Source organism: Heterocephalus glaber, unplaced genomic scaffold (genome assembly GCF_053883595.1).
Source record: "Heterocephalus glaber isolate CG9 unplaced genomic scaffold, H.glaber_assembly_v1.0 deba00001538, whole genome shotgun sequence".
Classification (NCBI taxonomy): domain Eukaryota; kingdom Metazoa; phylum Chordata; class Mammalia; order Rodentia; family Bathyergidae; genus Heterocephalus; species Heterocephalus glaber.
This window is the reverse complement of record NW_028258333.1, coordinates 19216364-19230950: the sequence shown is the minus strand read 5'-3', so window position 1 is coordinate 19230950 and position 14587 is coordinate 19216364. Positions and strand designations below refer to the sequence as shown.

Genomic DNA, 14587 nt, shown 5'->3' with positions numbered 1-14587 from the left:
CAGATGGAACCAAGGACAAAATGTGCCAGACTCCTTTTGCTGGGATCCACTAGATTAAACATGTAAAGGGAGTTCATAACTGCTAAACTGCATTATTACTTTTAGCCAAGGCCCATTAGATTAGCTCTCTGAAAAAGGCTCCTGACTGTTTTCTCCCCTACACTGACCCTTCTCAGTTTGAAGCAGCTAGATAAAAACCACGCCTATTCTCCTTTACCTGCAGTTAGGGATAGCTCTGCAGAAGGGGAATACTGTAGACAGCTAAGTTAGTTAGGAATATTATAGGTAGTCACACAGGGCTGGGCCCTCAGAGAAGTCAGTGTAGAAGACAACTGTGGCTGGAGGTGCATTCATTACAGGCCAGGCTTCAAGACAAAACTGAGTACACCCACATACTTCCCCTAGAGATGAACAGTAGTAATTGATATTCTAAATAGGCATCAATCACCTATCCATCCCTTAACCCATTCCTTCCAGGAAAGGTCCTTGACCCATCCCTTCCAGGAAAGTTCTTGTTCCAACCATGTATGCCTGCTACATGACTTGCTTCCCCATTTGGTCCCCATTTAATCAATATTACCTAAGCAACTATACTTGTAATCTTATTGGTTGACCATAGTTTTGTCCCATCTCATACCCACACTGTGATTTTCTATTGGATCAATATTACCTAAGTTACTATACTTGTAATCTTATTTGTTGACTATACTTCTTACTTCTTACTTCTTACTTCACCTCATGGGTTTGCTCTATAAAACTGTCTTGAGAAGCAGGGTCCATGGACCACCCACTTTCCAAGCACCCTTCTGTCTCTTAGACAGAAGCTATCTTTCTCTCAATAAATACTTCCTATTTTTAACCTTCATTGTTCCTAGAATCCATTCTTCAATTTTAGAGAACACGAACTCAGTGTATCAGACATCTAGCAGGTTGGGAGTTATAATATTTCCCTTATATTATTTGGAGGTCCATATATCATCCCAGTATCACTTGCCCTATGTCAGTTCCAGAGCTGCTAATACTGGGTAGGCTTGACAATTTGATCTGACTGGAAATGAGACTTTTGGACTTGTCTTGGAACTATGTTTGGAAAAGCAAGCACATCTGTTTTCACTTACATTTTATGTTTTCTTAGGGTGGATTTGGGGAGGAGGAGCACATGAAAATTAATTGGGTAGAAAGCCAGGTTACTGATGAGACTAATGCTTAGCATAGTGCCTGGTGCTTGAAAATTTAACTGCCAATACATGAGATTGAACTGAGGGCCTTGTGCATCCTAGTAAGTATTCTGTCACTAAGCTATATTCCCAGCCATTTTTAAGTTGCTACAGTCTCCCTAAATTGCCTATGCTGGGCTCCAACTTGTGACCCTCTTGCCTCAGCCTCCCAAGTAAGCAGGAGTACAGAAAGAAGGGAGCCACTACATCTGGCTAGTTTGAATGTCTTGAGAGCTGAGTACTGATCTGTTCATCTACGTCTAACACAATTCTGGGCGCCAAAGGTGGAATTTAAAGGGATTTTCTTTGCAATCTTGGCTAAACAGTAGATTAAAGGTCTCTTAAGGGCTTTTGATGTTCTTTTTTTTTTTTTTTAAGAGCTTTTGATAGTCTACCTGTTAGAAGCACAAAGGAACAAACAACACAGCTTGGAAAAAGGAAGCTGCAAAAGGTCACTCAAACGCATTCCTTAAGTGTCTTAACAATTGAACTGTCCCTTCTATTATTTATTTAAAGACTGCGTCTAGGTAAGTCACAAATTTGCTCACGCTGGGCTCGAAATTGCTATCCTCTTGCCTCCCAGAGCGCCACCACGCCCGGCTGGTCTCAGTTTTTGTAAACATTTAAAATAATAAATCTTGAACGTCATTGATGCGGATTTATAACTGACAGTGAGTTCTATACATTTTATAGACATTTATTCCATTATAGACACTTTATTCCAAAGAGATGTGCAAAGGAAGAGAGCAAGAGCTCTCAAGGACTGCGCACAACTGGGTGACCATAAGTTCATTGGACGATAGCGACGTCAGCGCTATCCAATCGCTAGGAAGTCCAGGGAGAACGCTCTCTGGATTGGTTCGAGGAAACGTCTCTCTAGGTTCATTCAAGCAGAGAGTTCACGCTGGGCTCGGCCGGTATTTCCTCTGACCAATCAGCAGATGCTTGAGGGCGGGGGCTTTTCCGCAGACGCCCGGTGAAGCCGGTCTCCGAGGGCGGATCTCGCCTGTCAGATCCGCCTCGGTGAGCGGAGGGGGTGTGGCCTCTGGACGCGGGCTCCGGGTGGTGGGCGGAGCAAGCGGTGTCAGCGGCGAGCCGGATGCGGGCGGTGCCGCGGGGGCCCGGGCCCTAGGGATGGGCGGAGCCCCGGCCGCTAGTGCTGGTGCCCGCCGCCGCAGGGTCCGGAGACCGGGCCGCCTGTGTTCCCGCGCGTCTCTGCTTCCCAGGGCGGCGGTATGTTGGGGAAAGGGGTAGTCGGCGGTGGCGGCGGCACCAGGGCGCCCAAGCCCTCCTTCGTGTCGTACGTGCGCCCTGAGGTGAGAGCGCCGCTTCGTGCGGGAGCCGCCGGAGCCCCTTCCCCGCAGCGGGGCGGGCCGCGGGCCGCTTCCTGCCCCTGGGCGGGCGGGCGAGGCCGAAGGGCGAGCGGGCGGGCGGGGCCGAGCCAGGACCCCCGGCGCGGGCAGGCAGCTGTCCGAGGGCCGGCCGGCTCGCTGGGAGCCGAGCCGGGAAGACCCTGTGGCCGGGGACACCCAGGCACACTGGGCAGCACAGAGAGGGCGAGGGTTGTGTGGTCCGGACCCCGCGAGGGCCCGCTGCCCGGGCTTCCTCACTGGCCTGGAGAAGCCCTGGGCCGGTCCCTCCTGGCTCAGCTGCGTGCTCCTGCTTCTGGGTGCCATTTGTTGCCGCTGACGGGACACCGCGCACAGCCTCCCACCTTCCGTCGGTGCGGCGGGGAGAATATGGATCGGCCCTGTCTCGGCGTCTGCTTTTCCCCTGTCGCTTCTTTCCCCTTTCATCTCATCCTCCCTTGCTGTTCTTGTGTGGTTTGCAGTTAAGTTCATTCACTCAGAAAATATTTTCTGACCACCTGCTGTGTGCCAGGGACCGTGATGTACATCAGTGAGCAGAACAAAGATCCCCGCTCTCCGGGAACTTACATGAGGAGGGAAAGGAAACGCCGAATAAACCATACGTAGTATATAAGCCTATTATGTTGTGTATTAGAAAATAAACATGGGAAAGGAAAGATGTCTTTTTCATCCTTGCAAAGGCAGCGCTTGAGCCAAGACTTGAAGGATGTGCGGATCTGGAGAGTGGTTCAGGTAGAGCCCACAGCGTTGGTGGGAGCGGGAATGTGTCTGGAACCTTGATGGAGCATCCAGGAAGCCAGCTTTGCAGAGGCCCGCTGTGCCAGGCGAAGCACTGGGTGGGAAGTTAGGGAGATCTGAACTCCTGGCTGGGCTTCTAGGGCATAACTAGATGCCTTTGCATGTTGAATTTGTGAAGGTTTTTTTCTGTGGTGTGTTTATCAGCAGCATGCAGAAGCATTATTACATTTATTGTCTCATGTCTTCCCCAGTTTCCACCTCTAAGGCAGAGACGGGTGGGCTGTGGGTGAGAGATCTTGATCTGGGGCTGCCTTTGCAAAGAGGGCCTGCAACCCTTGCATATGTATCTTCAAATTCTAGACAACTGGCGTTTTCTCCAGTGCAGAGTATTTTTGAAATGGATCCTATTTTTAGTCCTAGTTTTCAAATAAAAACCACTTCCTCTATTAGCACTTGATATGGAGTAGGGCATGATCTTAAATTTTCATACAGTTTCCCTTATTGTATCACATTTATAAGTAATGTGGTCAGTTTCTCTGTCTTTTTTACAGAGCCTGGTTGAAGGGCAGCTGATCTTTAACCTTTCCTCTTCAGTGAGATTAAATTTACCAGTGGACAGTCTTCTAAAATGTGGCCAGAGTTCAAGAATGTTCAAATTCTTCATCCACCAAATGCACATGTTGTAATAGACATGTTTTCACTTCTTGCCCACAGTGCCTGATACATTTCCTTTGAGGGATGATTAGGGAAGGGGAGTGGTTCAGCCCCAAAATAAGCCTAAAGTGATCACATCTTTCAGATCCATATGTCAGCGGTTTTGTTTTTTTGCATTAAAATAATGCTGTGCAGATGCTGTGCTTCTTTGTTGTAGTCTGACTCTAAAAATGTAACAGGATAGGGCCCTCACCTAAATTGTGGATTTTTTTTTTAAGATGGGTAGGAGGAGGTGAGAAAGCAATTTAAGTTTATAGCTTTGTTAAACATCTCGTTATGAGGAATGCACAGCGTTATGGGGAAGAACAGCCTTGAGACATTGCTTTTGTGTCTCAGAGATCTGAGTCTGGTAAGTTTCTCCAGTTCACCCAGTGGGAAGAGTCCCTCACTATTTCTGAGCACTTTCATCCACTATTTTGTACTCCTTTCCATCATATTAACTTTTTGTTTGTTTGTTTGTTTTGGTGCCGGGGATCGAATTCGGATCCTTGCGTTTGGGCGGCAGGCGGTGAAACCACTGAGCTAAATCCCCGTCCCTGTATTAACTTTATTGCCTTTAATGTATATCTTGCTATCACTTCTCTCTCTATTGTTTTTGCAGTTTGTGTGTGTGTGTGTGGTATTGGGATTGAACCCAGGGTCTTACAGGTTCACTTGCAGCACTTCACCACTGAGCTAGTAGTCCTCCAGCCCTACCACCTCTTTTTTTGTATGACCTTTACTAGAGAAGAAATTGGAGTTTCTCAGATGCTTTTTGTTTTGGTAGATGACTGAGCTGCTGTAACAACCTTTAGGCCATATGATATAGTGATACCTGCATCTGGTGATAAATAAGCTTGTTCTTGGCTGATCAGATCTTGGAAGGCTCGGTGGCACCTATTTTCAGTATGCCAAATAGTCTATCAAGTTAGCACTCGGTTTTAAAAACAAAAATGTTTACATGAACAAAGTATTTGAAAATGATGTTGTTAAACATATTATACCATTTTCCCCCCTCTTGTGATCCAAAATGACTGGCATTTGGTAGCCTAAACTGAGAGCTAATAGTTAACTCCACCTTTTCAAACTGGATCTCTGCCAGAGTAAGTTGAGCTCTTCTGTCATTGATTCTCCAAAGTCAGTGAATGTGACTGGTAAAATCTTGAACCGTAATTTAGGACCTTTGGTCATGATTTCTAAACTGCTGAGAGTTACTAGTAAGTTGGAAGTGATGGCTCTGAAAGTTGAGATGAACTGGTCGGAGGAATCTGGGGCCATTCTGGTACCTGTCGGCTGGTACTTAACATCTCAGTACCCCATCTCAGCTCAGCCCCAGATGTAGGGTGCAAAGGTCATCAGAGCCTGTGTGTAGGGGAACTGCTGGGTGTTGATCTCTGATTCAGGGAGGAATCTGGTTATAGTTTGAGTACCACATCTATCCTTCATATTACAATAAAACACCTGTTTAGATTACTGTTATGTCAGAAACCCTGTGTTCACTGTAGAAAAATAAATAGATACACAAAAAGATCTTAAAATGTATAAAGCTATTAACATATCTTATCATATTCGTGTGTAGATATATCTGTGTGTTTTGCCAAATTGGGATTAATATTGCCAATCATGTTATTTTGTATTCTGCCATTTTTGCCAAAATGCACTGTATATTGTAAACATCTTTCCATGTCCAGCATCATTTTACATTAGGCCCTTGTTCCTCAACAGAATAGGGAGAGGTTATATAGCACAAACAGCCAAAGTAGCTGATCTCAAATGGCTTTGCGCTTAGAAACCTTTGATGCCAAGTGATAGTTCTGACTCTTCAAGACTATCATTTCTAGATGTCAGTGGTGGTTTGGTGGAAATATGTAGTGACTGTACCCTGAAGTTTGTACACAAATGACAACTAGGGAGCCAGGCATCGTGACACACGCATGTAATCCCAAAACTCTGGGAGTCTGAGGCAAGAGTATTGCAAGTTCAAGGCTAGCCTGGGCAACTGAGCAAGATCCTGTCTCAAAAGAAAAAAGGTCTGGGTATGTAGCTCAATATCTAGGCCCTGGATTCAGTCTCCAGTACAAAAACACAAAACAAAAAAGCAACTAGATTGGCCCTAAAAGAAAGTTAAATAATAACTTCAGGACACTTAATGTGTTCTTAATGTGACCTGGGAAAATTTAGCTTGTTTAGCTTTCAAGGTGCTACTGTACTAGCAATTACAAATATTGTTAAATGTACTTTCTAATAGAGTGTAGGTCAGCGTTTGATTTGAATGTCCTAATAATAGTTATCAGTACTTATCCTGACAATTTTTAGGTTGGAAGAAAATTTAAAGATAGGCTACTTACCGTTGGATTCTCCCTCCACTATACAGAGAAACCGAGGTCCTGCAACGGTAGCTGTCTAGCCCAGTAACAAAGTGGTTGCAAAATAAAGATAAGAATTATCTCCTAGGGCCAGGGATTTAGCTCAGTGGCACCATGCCTGCCTTGCAAGTGCAAGGTCCTGAATTTGATCCCCAGTACCAGAAAAAAAGAATTGTCTTCTAAAGATCCACAAGTACTAGAGGCTAAGCCAGGTCACTGGGAGCTCAGGAAAGGTTTTTGTTTGCTTGTTTGTTTTTGTTTGGTGCTGGAGATGGAAGTTGGTGCTTGCTAAGCACTTATTTTACCACTGATCTAAACCCCCAGCCCTAGGAAAGGGTTTATATAGGTGGGCAGGCAGGGCAAGAAGACAAATAAAAATTGAGAAGGGGGAAGAAAGTTGTAAAAACTAATTTTATTATTTTTTACTTTCTTGTATTTCATTTATTCCTCAGGGAAAGAATGCATTCTATTGCCTAGTCCTTATTTAAATCGATTTCGTTTGGTAGGGAGAAGTCAACTTATGACTGTTTTCCTCCTGAAGATATGACTATGGGTATATACAAAAAAAGGAGCAACTCTCAATGTTTATTAGACACTTCTGTTCCTCAAGAATGAACTTTCTTTCTTTTTTTTTCCTAATTATTTTGAGATAGGCTTCTTGCTGTGTAGCCCAGGCTGGCCTTGAACTCATGGCAAGCCTCCTGCCTCAGACTACTGAGTGCTGGGATCACAGGTGTGTGCCACCATGCCTGGCTTTTATCCTTTTTATTTTCCTTTGGTTATGGAGGATTGGACCCAGGGTGTTTGCACTGAGCTATATCCCTAACTCATTTTTGACTTTTTAAATTTTGAGACAGGGTCTCTGTAAGTTGCCCAGGCTGGCCTTGAGCTTATGATCCTCCAGCCTCTGCTTCCCAGAGTGTAATCACCATGCCGAACATCCTTTTAAAAAATGTTGTGGAATGGATACAATTATTATCCCTTTCCCCCTTTTTTTGCTTGAGTGTGTGGAAACAGAGAAGTACCTTGTTTAAGATCACAGCTGGCAAAGATTTTTGGTGCCAGGTATAAATTGGGACAGTCGGACTCCAGGGCCCATGGTGTCACCCTTGCACTGAATACAAGGAGCGTTGTTAGTGAAACATGCTTATAGTCATGCTTGTCCTGTGCACACTAGAGTGCTTTCTCATTGCTGTTCTCCAGTAAGTTCCTTGGCTTTTGTTAGATAGTCAGCCAGGTGACTGCTGATCAGTACAGGGACCTCTTGGATATTTCAGTTTCTAGAAGCTGTGTTTTACAACAGTGCTTTTAATTATATATTTAGGGCCAGGGATTTAGCTCAGTGGTGCTGCGTCTGCCTCGCAGGCACAAGGTCCTGGGTTCAATCCCTGGTACCAAAAAAAAAATTATATATTTACTCAGCACCTGCTATATACCAGGCATTATTCTAAGCATGAAGTGGGATCATATCCATCTACAAAACTGATAAGATTATTGACATTTTTTTTTCTGAACCCTTACTTTGATGACTTTGGTAGCTAGATAGTAATAAGATTGGCTTATCTTAAAACAAATTTCCTGCTCAGACCTGGCAATAAAAATATCTTTAAAAGCAAAGTCTAGATGTCATGGCTTAGTTTTGTTGTTATTGTTGTTTTTACATTTTCTTTATGGACAATTTTTTTTTTTAACTGAGAACACTGTCTTCTTTTGAATGCTTTCAGTGCTTGCTTGGCATCTATTGTGTGTTAAACACACTGCTTTTCTTTAATTTATGGGAATACTAAAATAATACGCCAGGTCCCTGCTCTCAGCACATGTGTGGCCGTGTGTGTGTGTGTGTGTGTGTGTGATGTTGTGGTTTGAACTTAGGACTTTGTGCATGCTTGCCAAGAGATCTACAGTTGAGCTACACTTTTATCCCCCCTTAACTAATTTTTGTTTGTTTGTTTGTTTTTGGTTTTTTGAGACAGAGTCTTGCTTTGTAGTTCAGGCTGGCCCTGAACTCACTGTGTCGCTTAGGCTGGCCTCAAATTCTCGGTGATCCTCCTGCCTCATTCATCCTCCCAAGTGCTGAGATTACAGGTGTGCACCACCATGCCTGGCTCCCCCAAATGATTTTTTTTTTTTTTTTTTTTTGGTACCAGGGATCAAACTCGGGTCCTTGCGCTTGCGCAGCAGGCAGCGAAACCACTGAGCTAAATCCCCGGCCCTGATTTTTAAATGGTAAAATTTCTCCTTGAATTTGGAGTTCATTGATAGTAATTTAACAAACCATCAAAGGACATTAAAAGTTCTTCCTAAAATAATCACTTTCCTAGCTGTGGCTTTAGCTTGATGATCTGTCCAAAGCTTCCTTCCACTTTTTCTCTCCCGCTTGTACTTCCTGCGGCATCTCCCTGGGCCAGATTCAATACCACACGACTTCCGCAGATGGAGCATCAGAAGGCAGCATGAGGCTCTGCCAAGCAACACTTCCTGCAGCCTGATCAAACAGCTGCTACATGCTCAGCCGTCATTTTAGAGCCAGATATGCCTCTGTACCCTACTTCCATCTCCAGTGTTAAAATAAGGGCTGTTGGGCCCAGTGATACAGTGTAACTCAGGCAGTAGAGCTCATGCTTAGCGATGTGCAAGGCCCCTTGTTCCACCAAAGAGCCCCACACAACCCCCTCAGAAAACCAGGACTAGTGTCAGAATCTTAGATTGGAAGGACCATACCTACACTTAAATGTTTAAAGTTCTAGATTTTTCTTTGAACCTTCTCAAGAGGATATTTGATGTTCTTGAACTACTTCTACATGGAACTATCCTGTTTAACAGCTTTAGAGGAATCTGATTTTTCAGGGATCAAAAGTCTTATCACTATAAAAGATGTATACCCTTATTATAGTAGTGTCAATGTAATAAAGTTGCAACTTGACAGGTAGAAAAGTAAAATTACCTTAATTATAGTATGTCAGGCTTTGTTCCTATGTGTATATCTAATGTGCTTGCATTCACAATATGTGTAAAAATGTATAGGCTGCATGTGATTGTCATGTTTGAGGATGGCACTGCTCATCTATTTCAGTAGTGCATTGTACTTTGAGTTGTTTTAACAGCAGGGAACTACCTTTAATTGCAGCCTTTGCCAAGAGAACGTATGAGTTCAGAAAAGGGCTGAAGCCAGGTCCTTGGTTTTGTTAGTTTTGTCCGTGGTAAACTACCTGTAGAGATTTATGAGAATTTAACAAATATCAGAGGTAGATAGATAATGGATAGGTGGAGGTCCCCCCCACACACACAACCTGTACTGGGGATCAAACACAGGACCTTGCACCTGCAAGGCAGGTGTGGTGCCAGTGAGCTAAATCCTCAGCCTGATAGGTGGAGTTTTGATCAAGTATTTCAGCCAAACTGATAAACCAAAGTTGTCTCAGTCCAGCACCCTGAATTTACTCAATGAAGCAGGTTTTATGGTAGATAGGAGCTGTACAAACATGGTTTCTGTATCTTAACAAGGGATCACTTAAAAAACCTCTTGAGATAAATTAGGAAGTAGGATTGAACTAGAGTATTCCTTCAATCTCTAATCTTTCGTTGCTTTGGGAGGAAAAAGAAGGGAAGTAAAAGTAGACAGGACTCTTAAGAGTAAAGCTGTCTGGAGAGGGAGAGACCTCCAGGGCCTCACCGTTCCCTTAAGCCCTTCTATATACATTGTGGGTCACAGGTCTAAAGAAAGCAACTTGTTGTGGAGGCTTGCTGTGTACACTTACAATACCAACACTTGGGAGCCCGAGGCAGGACGATCGCCATGAGTTTGAGGCCAGCCTGGGCTATTGAGTGATTCAAGGACAGCCTGAACTACATAGTGAGACCTTATCTCAAAAAAACCAAACCAAAAATAAAACAAAACAACACAGAAACAAAAAAAGTAAATCACCTTGTCATATAGCTGAGGGTAAGACCAGACTTTTAAACCTTGATTGTTTTCCACCTGAAAAATAGGAATAATGATGATAATGCCTATCTTATATGATATGTATGTACATTTATGAGTATTCTTATGCATGGAAAATCCTTGGCAGGGTACTTGGCACATAGCTTTCAGTAGATAATCTAGGGCTATTATTATTCGGAAATTGGTCAGAGCCACTGGGAGGCTTTCTGTGAAGTGCTTAATCATTAATCTTGTATGACAGAAAGGTTTCCAAACTAAGGGATTAATAAAAATGGAGTGATTTGTTGTGGTTGTTGCTATGGTATCGTGCCAGGAAAGTTCACTGTGTGGTAACTCTTTCTTAGAATATTTTTCATTATCTCTAAGTTTCTCTTCTTCTTTTGTTTCTTTATACATTTGAGAATGACTTGATTATGTTTAAAATTCCAGCCTAATGCAAACACCTGGTAGTTGACTTTTTTATTTTTAACATTTGACCTTTGACATTTTGCTAGTTTCTTGTATGAATTTATTTTCTTTTTCCCTCATTCTGAACCTCTCTGTCAAAGGCCAGTTTTGTCCATTTACCACATCTTTTCAATGATTCATTTAAAATATGAATGAATCAGATAAAGCAAAATCATAATTAGCCTATGTAAAAATCAAATTATCTGTGGGAGTAGTAACTTTATTTCAAAGGCAGTTGTAAGATTATGTTGTTTTAATTTCATATTTAAATACCATTGTCCAAATAATATCATCACTTTTCCCTCTTGTGCCTTGTCCTTAATCATTTCTTTTAGACCTGGCTGCTTCCTATTGGATGTGCCATGCTACCTCCATTGTTTGCTTTTGGGGAAGATAGGAGTTTCAGACTCAAGACAGTTGGGCTTACTATGGTTGGGGCAAAGGAAGCCCTGGCCACAATTTTAAAATATTTTTAAAAAATACTTATTTATTTGGTGAATCCAGGGCCTTCACAATGAGCTACGTGTCCTAACTTTTTAAAAAATGTTTTCTTTTGAAGCAGGGTTTTTCTAATTTGCTAAGTTGCGCAGGTTGGGCTTGAACTTGTGATCCTTCTGCATCAGCCTCTTACAGTGCTAAGGTTACAAGTATATGACACCACCCCTAGCATGGTGAAATATTTGGAAACTACCTTTCTCCTGGGACAGATGGCCAATCCTTATTTCAGACACTGATCCTGAGTTGCTGGCTTTTTTGTGTTTTTTTGGTTTTGTTTTTGTTGTTGGTTTTTTTTTTTGGTACCGCGGATCGAATTCTGGTCCTTACGCTTGTGAGGCAGGCGGCAGAACCACTGAGCTAAATCCCCAGCCCTGGTTTTGTTTTTGATATTTGTTTTTACCAGGGTTTTTAAATACCTGAGAATATCTTGAAGGGAAAAAGCACAGTTTTTTAAATTAAAAAAAAAACACTATGTTCCTGCCATTTCTCTAGACATAAAATTGAATCCCTTACAGTCAACTTCCTATTTGTCCCTGTACTTGGGAGATGTAATGATTCACCTGTATTCTTGATCTTTCTGTGAATATGTGCCTCTATGTCTATGCAAGCTGCTAGGAACAGCCCTTTCCCAGTGGGTCAGACAGTTGGTGGTATTGGACATTATGTTAGTCTGACGCCAAGCATGTTGGGGCATGCCTGTAATCCCAGCACTCTGAAGGCTGAGGCAGGAGGATCGCTGAGAGTTAACCTGGGCTACATAGTGAGTTCAAGACCAGCCTGACCTACATAGTGAGATCTTGTTTCCAAAAACAAAAACAAACAGAAATAAAAGAGAGTCTGGACTCTGATCCTAAGCTGAATTGATTGGCATCAATAATACCTGTTTTATCTCCCAGGGCCTCCTAAGCTGGGCTGCACGTTTGTACCTCATGCCTTTTCCCTTGACCCTAAATACTGTCTCTTGGCTCTTCTTTTTCTCTGCCTATACCTTCCTACCTGTCTACCTGTCGCCTGTCTACAACCCATCTCCCACCCCAGCTTGCTTAATTTAGCTTCAGATTAACTTGCCTAATCCCTGGAAGAAAGCAAAAGCAGCTGCCTTTTTCCTTTTTGTTTTAATGACCACTGTGGGCTACTTGCTGAGTAAAGACAATGGTCTGTGTTGAAAAAGTGACAAGAGAAACCCCAGTCTACCTATAAGTAGTGCCTGAGGAACATCTGACAGTGAATATGTCAGGTTTGTTCTGGAAAAGCCTTTTTTGGGGGGGGGGTACCGGGAATCAAACTCGGGTCCTTGTGCTTGCGAGGCAGGCCGCAGAACCACTGAGCTAAATCCCTGGCCCTGGAAGAGCCTTTGATTCTAATCCTGGTTCAACCACTTTTGGTGGCCTTAGACATGGAACTCTGCCTCTCTGGGATGTCTTCTCCTCACCTGTAATATGTGGCTAGGCATCTTTTTTGCAGTCTTATTTTGAGAATAAGAAATAAATCATGTACACCCAGTTTAGGATCTGTCATGTGGCAGATACTCAACAACTGTTAGATGCTATTATTAATTACTTGAACTGCAAGTTTCTTTATATGAGCAACATTTTTGTGTACCTACCATTTGCTAAGTACTGGGTTAAAATTAGGAATTCAAAGAAACAGTGTGCACTTGGGAGCTCCACATTCCTTTAGAGAGACAGCAGGTCACCAGATGGCTCTAAGGCATGGAGGTAGGAGCTGGCGACTTAAGAGGGAGGCATGCCCAGAATGCTTCTGAGTACAGCACCCACCACAGCATCTGCTCTCGAGTGAAGGCTGTGTAGATTGTAGAAAGGTTAGCATTAAAGTGGGATTTGGTGTGGGAAAGAGGAGATAAGGAGGCAGGCAAGAGGCCCAGCTTGAAAGTCTCATAGATGTATTGGGGCTGGATGATTGGAACATTTGTTTCTCATCTCTCTCTCTCTTTTTTTTTTTTTCTTGGTACCGGGGATTGAACTGAGGACCTTGTGCCTGCGAGGCAGGGAGCAGAACCACTGAGCTAAATCTCCTGCTGTTCTCATCTCTTATATAAGGCCTGTGCACTCATGCATGACAATGAGAGAAAAGTCCTGAGGAATAGAATCAACGGGCACCACTAGGACATACAAGAATATTTCCAAGATTCTTTAAGGATCCTTTCTTTTATATACTGGTTTACCATTGAAACAGTCTGGCCCTTAGTGAGTATGTAGGCACCTTCTCACTTGTCCCCTGCTTCCTCTTGACCACGTCCTGCTCCAAGACATTTAGCTCCTCCCAGCTATTCAGCTAACCTAGAGTTTATAGAACAGTTCTGGGGAAGGTGGTGGAGGGGGAGGCACAGAAAGCAACACCATATGTCTCTGCAGCTGTCAATAGACATATTCCTTAGCTTAGATTATAAGGCAGAGACAGCTCCATAACTGCTACCTGCCACCTTTTTCAGGCAATTGTACACATCCCAATACAGGCATTATTATTTGCAATATAATGTGATAGTTAGCTATATGGGGCCTGTGTTTCTAACAGAACTGAAGGCCCTGAGTGAGCTGCAGGACTTCAGTGCCAGTCACTCTGTGGTGCTGTGGAGCTCAAGATGGCTTCCGGGAGGCTTGGATAGTCTGTGGCCCAGGCTCAGTGACTGACACATGGGACCCCATTCCAGGAGAGGACCTCAAAAGATAGCTGATCACAACGTTTAGTGAAATAAATCTGACACACAAGCTTGAGATTGCATAGTTTCTCTTATAATATGGGAAAGAAACCCCAAGTAGAAATAATTTAAAGATCAGAATAAAAGAGATAATAGGAAACAGGGAGATCTTTTGGAAATGAGAAGGGACCAAGAGATTGGAGAGAGGGGGTTAAAAAGAATTGAGACGTGTTAGGTACATGTACCAACTCCCCACGATGAATATAATCATTATTTACTGAAAACATGTACTAATAAAAATTAGGGGGGAAAAAGCAGCTGATGTGAAGTTTTATTCAGAGAGTCTTTGAGTGTGTTTTAAAAATTATGTTAGGCCATTAGTGTGATCCCTGACTCAGTCTATGCCTGAAATATCAGCTTTGGCATGAAATGCTTTGCCTTTAATACTCCTTTTACCTATCGCTATGGCAGTTAGTTGGTTTTTTTTGGTACCGGGGATTGAACTCAGGTCCTTGTGCATGTGAGGCAGGTGACGAAACCACTGAGCTAAATCCTCGGCCCCTATGTGGCAGTTAGTTGTTAAACTAGTGGCCTATCCTGGGTGCCTGCAGCCCAGTTGTTGCCTTGTGGTGTTTTTCTTGCAGGCTTTTTGGCTT

The 14587-nt window shown here is 43.2% G+C and overlaps 1 protein-coding gene across 1 annotated transcript in view; it reads left to right on the top strand.

The window, feature by feature from the left end:
* Positions 1-2314: 2314 nt before the first annotated feature.
* Mtmr12 (myotubularin related protein 12) overlaps positions 2315-14587 on the top strand; it is a 71994-nt gene continuing 59721 nt past the window's right edge. Inside the window, exon 1 of the mRNA XM_004848660.3 lies at positions 2315-2533. Within this exon, the coding sequence (XP_004848717.1) occupies positions 2453-2533 (81 nt within the window). The 5' untranslated portion in view covers positions 2315-2452. The remainder of the gene's footprint in view (positions 2534-14587) is intronic.